The sequence below is a fragment of the Chlorocebus sabaeus genome, chromosome 7 (assembly GCF_047675955.1).
Source record: "Chlorocebus sabaeus isolate Y175 chromosome 7, mChlSab1.0.hap1, whole genome shotgun sequence".
NCBI lineage: Eukaryota > Metazoa > Chordata > Mammalia > Primates > Cercopithecidae > Chlorocebus > Chlorocebus sabaeus.
The window spans coordinates 94619885-94635767 of NC_132910.1; the positions used below are offsets into that span (position 1 = coordinate 94619885).

General features: G+C 37.2%; 1 protein-coding gene across 1 annotated transcript in view; it reads right to left on the bottom strand.

The window, feature by feature from the left end:
- FREM3 (FRAS1 related extracellular matrix 3) overlaps window positions 1–15883 on the bottom strand; it is a 110874-nt gene that overhangs the window by 16887 nt on the left and 78104 nt on the right. The window contains exon 6 of the mRNA XM_007999886.3: window positions 12511–12759. Coding sequence (XP_007998077.3) covers window positions 12511–12759 — 249 coding nt within the window. The remainder of the gene's footprint in view (window positions 1–12510; window positions 12760–15883) is intronic.

Below are 15883 nucleotides of genomic sequence, written 5' to 3' on the forward strand. Positions count from 1 at the left end.
AGTCATGCTGGCATCCAGCATGAGCTGGAGAATAGTCTGTGCCCTGGAGCAGAGGCATCGGAATTTTTAAAGAAGCCCTTAAATCTTTCCAACTGGTTGTAGTGGTCTTATTACATCTGACAGTGGCTAGCATAAAAAGGAACAAAGTAATGGCATTTGCAGCAACCTGGATGGAATTGGAGACCATTATTCTAAGTGAAGTAACTCAGGAATGGAAAACTAAACATCATTTTGTTCTCACTTATAAGTGGGAGCTAAGCTATGAGGACTTTAAGGATACAATGGACTTTGGGGACTCAGGAAAAAGGGTGGGAGGTGGGTGAAGGATAAAAGAATACTCATTGGGTACAGTGTACACTGTTTGGGCAATGGGTGCACCAAAATCTCAAAAATCACCTCTAAAGAACTTATTTATGTAACCAAACACCACCTGTCCCCCAAAACCCTATTGATATAATAAAAGAAATGACAAATGCATTAGTTTAGACCTTAACCTCGTGTGCTTTCTATATAAAAAATAAAAAAGTTGTTTTGAACTTTGCAGTTGCCATTTAAACTATAATATGCTGTCAGCATAATGAGTCTAACAGTAAAATAATCCTAGGTCTACTTCTCCCAAGATTACCTTCAAATATAAAAGTTGAGAAACTTCATAAAAAGATCTGACAATGGTTAGGAGAATATAATCCATTTTCTTTAAGATTCAGCATAAAACCTAAAATAAATGTAACATAACTAACAAATATGAACTGTATGTGATTAAATACCTTGTTTACTAAATACTAAATGCAGAAGAGCTTAAGATATCACGGAGGCTGAAAAGACCACGCACGGCCAACATCTCTGCCTGAGAACTACTTTTTATCAGTGCTATCATTTCTATTGCAAGCAGGGGTGGTCACTGGTCACTTCATTCTGGGAATGCTCTTTTCTCCTTTCTGTGTCTAAAGTCTTTTTTGTTTGTTTGTTTGAGATGTTGGGTAATGGCCTCTAAAATATTTTCTTTCACTAACTTTAAACTAAAAAATAAGATCCAAAATTAAAATTATGATACTTTTAAAACCTGTAGCAATTGTTTTATAATATGACTAGCCCTAGAAAGCATAATGGTTCTATTTCTTCTGAACAGTTTCCTGGGTTTTTACAGCATAGCAATATATGCCTTTCACATTTTAAAAACTTTTATGTGTTGAAGTTTATCTTGGTCTATAACCACATTTTCAAAAAGTTGAATGTGCTGATATCACCAAAATGACACTTCGTTTATGTACAATTTTTCCTTACAATGTTTTCTTAAGTCTGTGAACATTCTGTTAGATGCCCATTTAATGACCAAGACACTAAACTAGCTGGTAATATTTATAGGTGAATTTTACACAAGTTTTCCAAATCCTACTGCCTCAGGACAAAATATATAACCCTCTGTGAAACTGGACGATTCTTTTTGTGGCAGGTGACTAGAGTTTTCAAATCACGCACTAAAAATTGAAAGAAAGTCTTTACTAGTTGAACAGAGATAGTATAAAGTGCTTATATATAGGACAGACACATTTTTCAGATTAACAAGTGTTCTCAATTTTATCTTGCCCTTGATACAGGTCCAGTGAAAGTTAGGTTCTAAAGCCAGGTGAATAAATGTGAAGTTGCCATTCATTCAGTCAGCAAATATTTATTAGGTGGATACTGTGGCCTCCACTCTCATGGAGCTGATGTTTTTATAATGGCTGTCTTGGCAGTGTGGCCAGGGAGTCTGTTGTCCCTGGCCTGGGGTAATCTTAGTCTGTGGTTGCTCCTATACTTTTTCTTTTCTTTGTCTTACTCCATGATAGTTATCCTTATAAAAGTATTTCTTCAGGTGATCCATTTGACAGGGGATATTCAATCTCTCCTAAGGAAGCTAACATTTCCCAGAGTCCAGCAAAATAGAATAAAATTCCCCAGCTCCACCTGGAAAAAAAAAAAAAAAAAAAAAAAAAAAAACTTGCCCTTGAGCAACTTGGGTACATCTTCAGGTTGCTAGATATTGTGTCATCACTTGGCCTAAATGAAAACATGCTTTCGTTACAAGATGATGTATTTGACTCTCCTCAAAAGGAAGCATTATTGGTATCTAACGTGTGCCTAGACTGGTAAACTATATGTAAAATCCTAAACCTGGGAAATGAACGTGTGCTTTTCCCAGTATTTTCTCAAATAGTCAATGCTGAAGGACACATGTTTTATTTCTGACTGAAATGACAACTAAACTACTGCTGGAGACACACCACACACAGGAATTTGACAGGTGGCTAATGCTTAGAAACTCAAATTAACAGAATTATCATTTTATGTCATTATCCTTAAAAAATTATAATTATGTGGGAAGTGCACTAGTAATGCTTGTGGTTGCTTCCTCAAGGCCAAAATAAAATGATACTGTTCAAAGGGATCATTAGACTCACAAGTGGCAAAATATGAATATCTCTAGGGTAGGGACTAAGGCAGAAGTATCTCCCACAAAAGTCATACACGGACAGCTGCCAAATGAGTGCCCCATGGGGGACTTGAAGATGGGAGGAAGTCACACCTCAGAATGTTACAAACCAATGCCTGCTCAAAATATCATTAACTCTGACAGGGGATTCTGTCAGAGTTAAATATCATTAACCCTGGAGATTGAGCTGTTTTAGGGCACTCAGTTGACTCAAGCTTGGGCTTAAAGGAATGTGACCAAGTGTAACTTCAGTAGAGTCAGGCTGGGTTAGCATGGTTACATCTGCAGCATGGCCGACTATTTTGTGCTGTATTTAAAGGAAAATGGCTTTAGCTGAAGTTAGCTCTGCATGAAACCTAGAAAAGAGCAAGCAGCCAAAAGAAGGAAAAATGGGTTACCTGTTTCTAGCCATCTTAAGATGAAAGGTACTCTGACCTTGGATGTTTAGTCTTCAGGACGCTCAGCATTTATTTGCCCAGGATGGAGATGCCTGTATTGGCTTGATGGGGTTTCTCAGATCCCATTATCATCAGTTTCCTGCTTATGAAGTGGTTGCCCAGTAGAGCCTCCTTTAAGGAGGGAATCTATTAACTAGGGGACTCTGCTTTTCAGTTTTCTTTGACTTTGGTTTTCACTGTAATTTATAATTTGTCATTTTGGCACATACATCATGTCTCTTGTGGGTCTGCATCCTGTCTCTGTGCCCACAGACAAAATTGAGCTTCTAGACCTCTAACTCTGTCAGGCCATGGACTGCAGTGACGAACCAAGGAACTGCGTCTACATGGCCGGGAGACATCTAGGTAGTTTTAGAAATCTAAAAAGAGTGTTACATCACTTTGCTTTGTAAAGAGATTGTGCAATGTACATCATCTTATGAATATCTAACCTTAAAATGATTTTGATACATTTTCTCAGATTTCTAGGATAAAAATCAGTGGCAATCAGCTGTTATTGTTTGTCTCCTTTCTTTTCTCCCAGTTGTCTCTGACTGTGATGACCTCATATGTGAAATGCCAAATGCAGTCTGCACTTTAGACATAGTTGATCAATTTAATACATTCTGTAGCCTCAGTAGAATGACATATTTCTGAGATGAGGAGTGCCAGATAAAGGAACAACTTAATGTAAATATGTTGATTCAGAAATAATTTGTGTATTATCTATATGAGAAAGAAAAGAAAACCTTTTTATCTGAGAAATGCAAGTCCCTTTAAGTTATCCAGCCCAGAGAGGCATTTAAAATGTAACACCTGTCACATCCCACTCCCCCTTGAGCTAAATAATATAGTTCTTGAAGTCACTTGCTGTGGGGACTCTAGACTAACTCATGCCAAGCAGCCATAAAATGTCATATACCCTATAATTCAACAGTGTATAGCCAACCACTAACCAATGTTATTTCTGTAAACCAATGAGAATTCCTGACAAACAACTTTTTGTAATTGCCTTCTGATACAGTTTGGATATTTGTTCCTTCCAAATCTCTTGTTGAAATGTGATCCCCAGTGTTGGAGGTGAGGCCAGGTGGAAAGTGTTTGGGTCGGGGGTTGGCTCTCTCATGAACATCTTGGTGCCATCCTCAAAGTAATGAGTGAGTTCTTGCTGTATGAGTACCCACATGATCTGATTGTTTAAAGAGCCTGGCATCTCCTCCCCTCTCTCTGTTGCTTCTCTCTTGCCATGTGATCTGCACATGCCAGCTCCCCTTCCCCTTCTGCCAGGAGTGGACCTTCCTGAGGCCTTCACCAGAAGCAGATGTTGGCACCATGTTTCCTACAGTCCAGAGAACTGTGGCCCAAATAAACGTTTTTTCTTTATAAATTACCTAGCCTCAGGACTCCTTTATAGCAACACAAATGGACTAAGACACTCCATCTCCTGATTTGCTCCTTTTTCTCTAAAAACTTGAGCCTCTTCTTCACTCTCTGGAACACTCTCCAGGGCAACCTGGACGTTGTCCCGGGCTGCAGTCCTCAACCTTGGCTCGGATAAACTCTATATTAATTTTGCCTCAACTTCTTCCTTTTAGGTGAACATATTCAGGATACTAATAAAATACTTAAAAGTTATCTATTTTTCATTAATTATTAATATCTTAAGTGATAAAAATAAGGGCAGATCTCAAATCTTAGGGGTGCTGAGAACTCAAGAGCACAACCAAAATCACTTAGGAAGCTCCCGAAAGGTAACTGGAAGCCGAAACTTGGGAACTTGCCTCCTTTTAAAATTAAATAATATTTAGTATGACTTCATGAACAAATCACACAGATGACCATGTATGTGGATTCTAGCATTACATTTTAAGCTTAGCAATGTGCTTGATCCTCAATAAATGTTACAGAATCTGAATGCAAGTTCCCACAATCCAGTAATTATAAATAATGACTTGCTCAGATAAGTATGTAGCAATTCAGATTATGAATTCACTGAACTATGAATCTTCCATCATTATTTCTGTGCATATTTTTTTCCTCCATTAAGAAGGCTTAATTCATTCAAGGATAATCTAATTAAAAATCGAATTGGGTAGGATAGAAGGCAGAGATAGACTTCGTAGTCCTGTACTAAGCAAGTGGCAGGTCACTATGAATGTCTCTTGAATGAATTATCTATCTGTTAAGAGTCTACTAAAACCATTTCAAATAACATTGTAAATTAATCATTGGATCATATACTGGATTTTGTGTAATTTTCTTCCTTTCTCTGTTTTTTCCTTCTTTTTTATATTTAATACTGGAAATTTTCTCAAGTTCTCTTCTGAACATTGGAGGATTTAAAACCACCAAATTTTAAGTAAAAATTAAGTAGGAATATGGCAGGGCGCAAGGGTATAATACTTCTTCAAGAAATAGATATTAAGACTTCTACTTGTTTTTACATATCCCTGTATAAATAACTACTCTCACAGTTAAGTACAATGTAGCTCATCTGATTAACTTTATTGTTTACCTGATGGCTTTGTTATTCATATAATGCTGTGGCACTAACAAAATTCAAGTGTTTTGGTTTCATTTTTGGAATTTAATTAGTGTTATTCTATTGTTTCAGTGGCCACTATGATTCGCAGATGTAACTTTACTATTTGAAATATAAACAACAGAGTCAAAGAGAGAGAAAAATGTAGCCAAGGTGGTTTGCCAGGATGTGCACTTGATTAATTAAGAAAGTGGTGATTACAAAGAAAGCCATTCTTTATTCTCTTCCTTCCTCTGACTTTCATGTGCAGCCAATAAAGACACTATCATTTCAAATTCCTACCACTTAACTCCAAATACTGAGAGGCAAACAATTTACTACTTTATAAGTGAGCAAAAAGTCTCCTTTTATTATCTTATAATGTTTATTTACTTGCTACTTCATAAACAAAGTGGTAATTTAATGCCATTTCTATTTTTCTGAAAAGTCAAGCATACCCAAATGTTTTCTTGGGTAAGTTACTTATCCTGGCTCATGGTTCTTTTTTCCCTTATGGCCACTTTTCATTTCTACACAGACATTTGCTCAGCCTATGAGATGACTGGCAGAATGTGCCAGACTTTTATTTCAGATTTTTTATTTCACTTTTATTTCAGATTTTTGTTCACTTATTAAGTAGCACATTGTTTGCATCTCTTTCTTCAAAATTGTTACCGATGAACAATTGGATTATTTGTTCAGTTGTACACACACAGCCAGCAGGTCTCCACATAAAATGAGACAATGCTACAGAGCCCACAGTATTTAAACAGGATCAAGGTACATTACAAAATCCTGTTGTTCACCTGTGTGGAGACAGCCAACATCAAAGGGCTGGCATCTGCTCCAAAGTATCTACTTTTTGACTATGTGCATATGAAAACATGTTCTTCAAGGGTTTGCTTGCTAAATGGTACCTGTGAAATTACTATATTATGGAATATAGTAACTTTTTTTTTTTTTTTTTTTTTGCAAACACTTGAAAAAAGCTGCAACCCTTTTAAACTAACAATGGGGTCAAACTTTGGTGACTGGTGATTTCCTGTGGGTTTTGAACATGAAGGTAGCTTTTCGTTATCAGAAACACTAGATGGCCACCAGTATCACGGCAGTTACTAACTTTAAAAGGAAGAAAATATTATCTGTGGAAGATTTGGCCATTTCTTAGGGGTGAATGCATCCTACAACCATATCACTGAAGGATCATAGGAGAGTGCAAAAGAGTTATGGACTCAGAGGCAGAAATCTGGACTTTAACTGACTGGGCAAACTGGAAAAACCACTTAGTGTATTTAGCCTCAACAATGAGGAGGCTGAACCACATGATCTCTAGGTCCTTTTTTATTTCTAAGATTTCATGCTTCTATGAATCTAGAAGGATTTTTATCTATTTCTTGTCTTTAGCAAGATTTACATACAAACAACTTAGGTAATATTATATTATATATTCTCTTCTTAAAAGTATTTCAACAAATATCTCTCCACTGTATATTTTGATAGCTAGAACTTTACCAGAAAAATTTTCTTAAGTTTGAACCTGAGTTGCAATGGCTGAAAGTTATTATTAATATCCTTTATTTAGTCTCTAGGAAAACTCCAGAATAGTGTTCCCCCCTTGATTATATAATGGTTGTATTCTTCACTGCTGTACCCTCTGTGCCTAGCAGAGTTCCTGACACATGGTAGGGGCTCAACAAATGCTTTTGGAACTAGTACATTAATAAACAAGTAGTTCTTCATAAATGTAAGGCATGAGGATAATTATCAATCCTATTGAATAAAAGAATTGGCCTATGGCATTCCTGCACAGTCTTGAATTGCGTTCTTGATATCTCCTCATTTATGACTTTGCTCAAGCTGTTTCCTCCACCTGAAATGCGATTGTCCTTCCTTTCTCTATCCTCAAGTTCCACCTACCCATCCAGACACAGCACAAATGGTACTTTTTTTCTTGAGTTCTTCCAGCTAGAAGAAATCTCTGCTTTTTCTTGATTCCCTTCGTCCTTCATCTGAGCCTTCCTTGCCTTAATCACTTTTTATCTTGCTCTGCAGTTGGTTCACAGTGTTACTAGAAGAGGAATTGAAGATTTAGGAAAAGGACATGCAGTCAGAAGGGGGAACTCAATGATTAAGAGTTAGGTTGAGCATCCTTGACTTACACTCAAATGTTCAATACTCTTTTTTTTTTTTATTATACTTTAAATTCTAGGGTACATGTGGATAACGTGCAGGTTTGTTACATATGTATACCTGTGCCATGTTGGTGTGCTGTACCCATCAACTCGTCAGCACCCATCAACTCGTCATTTACATCAGGTATAACTCCCAATGCAATCCCTCCCCCCTCCCCCCTCCCCGTGATAGGCCCCAGTGTGTGATGTTCCCCTTCCCGAGTCCAAGTGATCTCATTGTTCGGTTCCCACCTATGAGTGAGAACATGCGGTGTTTGGTTTTCTGTTCTTGCGATAGTTTGCTGAGAATGATGGTTTCCAGCTGCATCCATGTCCCTACAAAGGACACAAACTCATCCTTTTTTATGGCTGCATAGTATTCCATGGTGTATATGTGCCACATTTTCTTAATCCAGTCTGTCACTGATGGACATTTGGATTGATTCCAAGTCTTTGCTATTGTGAATAGTGCCACAATAAACATACGTGTGCATGTGTCTTTATAGCAGCATGATTTATAATCCTTTGGGTATATACTCAGTAATGGGATGGCTGGGTCATATGGTACTTCTAGTTCTAGACCCTTGAGGAATCGCCATACTGTTTTCCATAATGGTTGAACTAGTTTACAATCCCACCAACAGTGTAAAAGTGTTCCTATTTCTCCACATCCTCTCCAGCACCTGTTGTTTCCTGACTTTTGAATGATTGCCATTCTAACTGGTGTGAGATGGTATCTCATTGTGGTTTTGATTTGCATTTCTCTGATGCAAGGCTGGTTCAACATACGCAAGTCAATAAATGTAATCCAGCATATAAACAGAACCAAAGACAAAAACCACAAGATTATCTCAATAGATGCAGAAAAGACCTTTGACAAAATTCAACAGCCCTTCATGCTAAAAACGCTCAGTAAATTCGGTATTGATGGAACGTATCTCAAAATAATAAGAGCTATTTATGACAAACCCACAGCCAATATCATACTGAATGGGCAAAAACTGGAAAAATTCCCTTTGAAAATTGGCACAAGACAGGGATGCCCTCTCTCACCACTCCTATTCAACATAGTGTTGGAAGTTCTGGCTAGGGCAATCAGGCAAGAGAAAGAAATAAAGGGTATTCAGATAGGAAAAGAAGAAGTCAAATTGTCCCTGTTTGCAGATGACATGATTGTATATTTAGAAAACCCCATTGTCTCAAATGTTCAATACTCTTGTAGGATTATGAATGTAGAAGAGAAGGCTGTATTTGCTTAATGACAAGAAGAGATCATCTTTTCATTTCATTTACACATCAGTCACTAAATTTTCTAATTATAAACTGGTTTCTTATATAGATGTTTCCTCCAGAAACAATACTAATGGCATTAATTTCCTTTTGTTGCTGTAATAAATTACCACAAATGTAGTGACTTAAAACAACAAAAATTTATTCTATTACAGTTCTGCAAGTCAGAAGTCTAGCTAAAATAAAGGGTGTTGACAGGGCTGTGTTCTAACTGTAGGCTTCAGGAGGAAATCCATCTCCTTGCCTTTTCTAGCTTCTAGAGGCTGCCTGCATTCCTCGGCTTGTCACCCTTTTCTCCAGCTTCAAAGTGCATCACTCCAACCTCTAGTTTCAGTCATCAGTTTCCCTTTTTCTCTGTGATCCTCTTGCCTCTCTCTTATAAGGACCCTGCTGATTACTCTGGGATCACTTGGGCAACTCAGGATAATAGCTCCATCTCAACAGCCTTGACTTAATCAGATATGCAAAGTCCCTTTTGCCATGTAAGGTAACACATTCACACTTTTGGTGGTTAGAATGTGGATATCTTTGGGGTCCATTATGCAGCCTACATTAATGACCAAAGGGTTTGAATGTCTACTCTTTTGACAGCCATTCACTTGTTGTTATATAAATGCTAATATTTTGGTTAAGGAGCTCTCTCATTCTTTTGTAAGGTGGTCCCCAGAGTCACTTCAGTTCTGAGCATACCAACAAAGTCATATAATGTCACCTTACCTGAATCCCATTAAATTGCTTGTTTAGATCTCATATCTGTTGGGTGCTTTATGCCTGTCTCTAGTTTTTGTAGTTTTCAAGTAAGCTCTGGTGTTTGAGCCTATTCTAATTGTTAGGTAAAGAGCTTGCAGAAAACATACTTCTTATTGAGGAAGAAGAGATAGAATAATTGAAGGTCAGACAACCTCATCATGTTTGCTTAAAATTTTCAGGATAGTTTTAAAAGAAATTTCCTTCTAATTATCTGGGTAAAATCATATAATGCACTTGCTTATCAAAATGTAACTCAATATGTGCTTGCAAAATGTTAGAGCATGTCCAGCGTATAGACATATCACTTCAGTTATATGTCTTCTGGCACTTACCTTGGAAAGAATAGCATGAGTCAAACAGGGGTAGGCCTTGGAAAAATAAAAGTCAAAATGGATAGCTTAAAACGCGAGACCATTCAAGTTCTAAGTTCTTGCTTCACTAATTAACTCCCTTTTTTACTTGTTTAGAGCAAAACTTTGACATATATTTTTCTAAGTTCATGACAAAATTTTAATAGAAAAACTCAGCCTACATCCCACAGGATGCATCATTTTTGTGTATTGGTGGTGTTTATTAACTAATGCCTTCTTCTTAATGACTTAAGAATCATACAATTATGGAGTGAAAGGGTTCCTAGAGACGACCTAATCAATCTCCTTATTTCATGATTGGGAAACAGAGCCCCAGATAGCTTGACGTAGCCAGGGTTACCCAGAGAGAGTGTGTCTCAGGCTTAGAATCCAAGTCTCCAGGCCCCCAGCACAAGCTTTTCTGACTCTGTTGTTACACTTTTGATTCTCTTCCTTTTCTCTACCATTTCCCTTGTTGTGTACCTTGACCTATTACTAGTTCCAGTAGAGAAGAATAACGGACACTGTTCTGACGCCAATCTTTCTGGCTATAAGAAAAGGTGTGGTAGTGAAGGGAAAAGGGATTTGAAGCTATGTGTTTACAAATTTCAACTTTTCATGTTAATTCTTCATCATCATGGAAAAGTAAGCATTGATTATAAAAAGAAGGATATACTGTGAAGTAGACTATGTAGAAAAATGTAAAAACGTCTCCACCTCCATAACTTTCCCTTTCTCCCTTCTCACTCTACCTGGTTAACACCTTCTTGGTCTGTAGCACTCGGTGTAGGTAAATCTTTCCTAACCACTTGGTAAGAGATAGTTGCTTTAGCAATATCCTAATCATAGCCCTGTAATTAAAAAAAAATTCCAATCTTTTAAGCAGGCTTCAGAAACCACATAATGCCATGTCATAATTTTTTTTTCTTTCAGAGTGTCCTCATTTCTCAATTTGTTCTCCATATTAATCAACTAGACTTGACCATGTAGGGATTTTTCAGATGTCTCAACCAGACAGATTTACTCAGATTCTACTTCTCTTCTGTTGGCAAATCAGCAGATACTTTTTATAAGATAATGTGCGTAGTGTTTCTCTTTCCAAAACAACTTCTTTCTAAGGAAACTGGAAAATCAAGGCTAATTTTCCTATCGGACACTTCCTCCTATCTCTTTGGTTTAACAGAAAATATATACAATTATACATTTCCATAAAAGAATATATTGACAATTTATTCAAATTATTTTAAGAAAAACAATCTTTGTTTTAATTCCAATGAAGAAATTTTTGAAAAGTGCATGATGAAGGAAGCATGGATCTCAGGGCCTATCCTTATCCTTAGCTCTTGATACTTGTAAAGATGTGTTTTGGAACTGAAATTAGTCCTTGAAAATTCTTTTTTCTTTTTAATGGAGCAAAACTAGTCTACTGAAAATTTCAGAGATCTGGTCCACAGGGTGAAATATTCCCAAGCAAAGCCATTTAGGAGATTAAACACAAACAAACAAACAAACAAACAAAAGACCACTTTCAATCTTGCTCATATTTTCCCTTGTTCTATGGTTGTTATGAAGACATAATTTTAAACAGAACACAATAGTACATGATAAATTTACCATACCTACCTGGAGAGTATAAACTGTTCAAACTTTACAAATCTGTGTTTATCTCTTGGCACAGCTCTCAGTTTAATGGAAGCTTTGTGGTGCATCCATAAAGCAGTCACATTAATTTTGGGTCTGTAATAACAGCCCAGTCTAACCCTTCTTAGATCTGAGCTCAGCAGCTCACAGCCACTCAAATCCTGACAGAAGCATGGTTGAGAGATGAAGCAGTCAAACTAATTTGAGAGTAGTAATAAAGCAGTCTGATCCTGGCCCTGTCTTTATTACCATTTTCTGTTAAAAGTGCTCCTTATAGAAAGGGCAGGTGAGACCTAGGAAAATCATAATGGGCTTGATACTTTATGTCGTGTCTGGGAGGGGAGGGTTGGTGTTTAGGATTGAGGTGCCCCTCTCTTCTCTGGCTAAATTTCAGCTGGGATCCCCAGGGACTGGAGCAAATGCCCTGCTAGGTAACCATAAAAAGAGGTCCAGATGCTGACACACTGGGCTCCATCTTATCCTTGTGCTGCTTAACAACTCATGCACTTGCTGTGAGGGATGATCCTTGTGCTGCTAAGATGAAGGTCCTCTTGGGGTAGTCCTGGTTGGGTAATTAGACACTTGACTTAGGTCCTCTCCCTGGCTTCCTTCTAAGTCTTAGGTCACCTCCTTGGGCTGTGCTTTTTCTTTTGTCAAGTTAAGTCATACCCAAATATTTAATCTTCCTGCATGGCTGTTTTGTCATTGGTGTTGGTGATGTCTATGTATTTGAAGAGCTACTCACAGTTTTTGGAGATAAAAGAACATCAAATATTCTTTTAAAAGATAATTTAAGCTACATTGGCCTTTCAACTGTTGGGGGAAAGTGTGAGAAGGCAGCCATTGCCAAAGGTTGGGAAGCAAGAAATGGACTTACCATCATAATGATCAGCCAGAATAGTGACCTTAGTGGTGGGGAATCTGGCTCCCAGCTGTCCTCCCACTGGCAGCCTCAGTGAAACACTGAAGGATTCCTCCTCTTCATAAAGGGAGTCATCAACGATCAGGATCCGGCAGGTCTTCTGTGTCTCGTTCTTGTCAAAGTGGAGGATGCTGGTGTGGTCCTCTGGACGTGAGATGTAATCAGAGAATAACACTGTGGAAGAAATCGTACCTGTGGCAGAACCTACAGAAATGTGAGAAGGAACAGGGAAGTTGAGAAGAAATGGAATTCCAAACAAGAAGCCTGTTTGTTTTCTTTAATGCATTTTTAGATAATAGCTATCTGAATGATACAACACACTTACCTCTTATGCTCACAAATATTAATATTGTAAGAAGAAAGCTTTTGGAATAGACTGTGGTATTTTGACATGATCTAGATTTAGCGATTTTTAAATAGAGTATATTGAATAAGGTTTGTTTATATTAGGGGCTAAAGAAACAGGATCACAGGATGCTAGGGCTGGCTTAGCTCAATTATTTCACATTACAGATGAGAAAACTGAGGTGTAGTGAAATTAGGACTAGAGAATCCACAGCATGAAAATAGTATAGATTTTTTTCCTGCTGTGCTCTACCCACAGCGGCATAGCCATGAGCAGCATCTATGTAATCTGATCATCACACACCCTAACTAGAGTTCTTTGTATCACACCATAATACAGCCAGAAAATTATATCTTATTTTACAAGGAGTGCAAGATTGATTAGAGGATTTCAGTTTAGATTCAGTGTGTTTTAAATGTTGTTTTAATAATTTACTTACATTAAGATTCATCAACGTAAATGCACAGTTTGAAGAGTTTTGACAAATGCATATAATCATGTGACCACCACCACAATCATAAAACGTTTTTATCCATCCACAAAAGTTGACTTGTGTCTCTTGCAATCCATCTCCTTCCCTGTCTCTCAGGCCTTGGAAATCACAAATCTGCTTTGCGTCATTATAGATTTATTTGCCTTTATGAGAAATTTCATGTAAATGGAGCATATGTTTTGATTCTTTCATTTAGCACAATGCTTTTGAGATTCATCCATGTACCGTGACATGTTTTCCCTTTTATTGCTGACTACTGTTTCCCACTGTGTGGCTATACCGCAGTTTGGTTATCCATTTGCTGGTTGATAATTTGGGTTATTTCTAGTTCTTGGCAATTGTGAGTAATGTCTCTATGAATATTCAAGTACGAGTCTTTGAGTGGGTATATATGGGTTGGTGCAAAAGCAATTGCGGTTTTCCCATTACTTTTAATAGCAATAACCACGATTACTTTTGCACCAACCCCCCAATTTTTTTTTTTTTCTAGAATAAATACTTAGGAGTAGGATTCCTAGGTTTTGATGCATTTTTGCAGTTTTAAAACAGTAACACATAGGCTTAGGGCTAAAAGACTGAAAAGTATTCATTGTAATTTAAATGATTTAGGCAGACTAGATTTAGGCAGAACAAAGACTACGAAATAGTAACCTATTATACCAGACAGGAAGTTTTTGAAAAGTATAAATATTTCCCACCATACCTCACTTTAATAAGAAGCAATAAGGAGATGACAGTGAGATTCTGGACTGGATGCTCCAGTCTTGTAAGAGTCTTTCTTGCTTATAGCTATGGTCCATGCACATATGCATGATGACCCCAATGCCCACTGTCATCTAAACATCAGTACAAGTTGGTGTCCATCACTGCATGTTGCCTGTATAGATCTAAGTTGCTAAAAAATGACAGTGGTCTCCAACTGACTTCAGATGCTTTGCTCGAAAGGGCACTGACTCACAAAGTATTTCAGAATGGTTTTTTATTTGAAAGAACAAAAATTTTAGAATTATTCAGAAGTAACAAATGGACTGTTTTGTTATTCTGGAATCATAAAAATTGTTAGAGCTTGAGAGTTGATGAGAATAAAATGTGTTTGCTAGGTCAGAGGGCAGAAACTGATCAAAATGGACAGGCACAAGGGGGACTATCACTTGGTGGGGAGGCTAGCTGAGTTTCAGTGGTAGTCTATGCTTTGAAACCTTATTATTTCATGAGATTCCTTCTCTGGGGAAACCTATGCATGAAAAAGTTCTCCACGCTCAAGTCAACCAGGATAGGCTGGCTCTTGGGATGTGAGACATAGGGCTATCACTGAATGCCTAAGACAGGCACTCTCCAGTTAAATGGGGAAAGAGGTAAGTGGCTAGCAATATAGAAAGGCTCTCAAGATGAGATGATACACTGCCAGGGAGACTTTCTGTGTTCCCGGGCACACAGACAAAGGGAAAGTCTTAAGCTCTTACAACAATCTGATTAAATAGCAAACAACTTTTGGAATGTCTTTTTAAAGAGCCAGATGTTTAAAAAGAACTATACCTTGGAGAACACAGTTCTCAATTTTGCCTAGCAATCAAGTGTGCATTATGTTGGTTGACAAAGAGCCTTGTCAGAAACTGCATGTTCACTCCTCGAGAAAAATGTCAAAAGCAGATACTGTACACACTAGACTTGCATGGTAACTAACACTGTCTTCACTAAATATAACTATCTGTATTAAACCTCTTTCTCAATATATACCACCTAACGAATATTCAAATAATGATTTATTTGTAGTTCATGAAACAAAAGCAATTGAGATTTTTTCTTTTTCTGTTAAATTTTTTTTTATATTTGACCAATCCACTGGTCAACATAGATATGACATTTAAGTAGGTTGATTTCTGGGTTAAATGAAAGACTGAAATATAATACTTCTTGAAAATCATTTGGCAATTGAACTTTTCTAAAGCAGAAATCAAGACAATATGTTTTAGCAAGATTTTTAAACAAGAGCTGGTGAAAAAAGTTGTCTAAGTAAATTGTATTTAATAAAAAAATTCAGTTGATCTAAATGGAACATTCCTTTTAGGATTCTAGAAAATTTACTTCAGGCAACTCTTTGAGCAGTTATATTCAATAGTTAAGAATGTGAATACTGACATTCATTTACGTAAAAAACAAACAATATTTTATCTGTAGCAAGTTAAGAATCCTCAGGACTGGAAAAATTCTGTTCTGAAAACATCAAATATATCTGAGATAAAAGATAAGGTCCCTGGTAATGGTCTGTATATATCCTGTATTTAACAGTGAAGAGGTTTCAAGGGGTATAAATGTATGATTTCCAGGTTGATATTAAAGACACTTATTGGGTCTCAAGCCTTGTTTGGGTGGCTTGACCAGTGGTAGTGCATAGCATCTTTGTGAGAAATATTAAAGAAGATTCATTTTTTTGCAGGGGTAGATTATGAGGCATGATGGATGACAGTTTTAATGGGCATGGGTTTAGT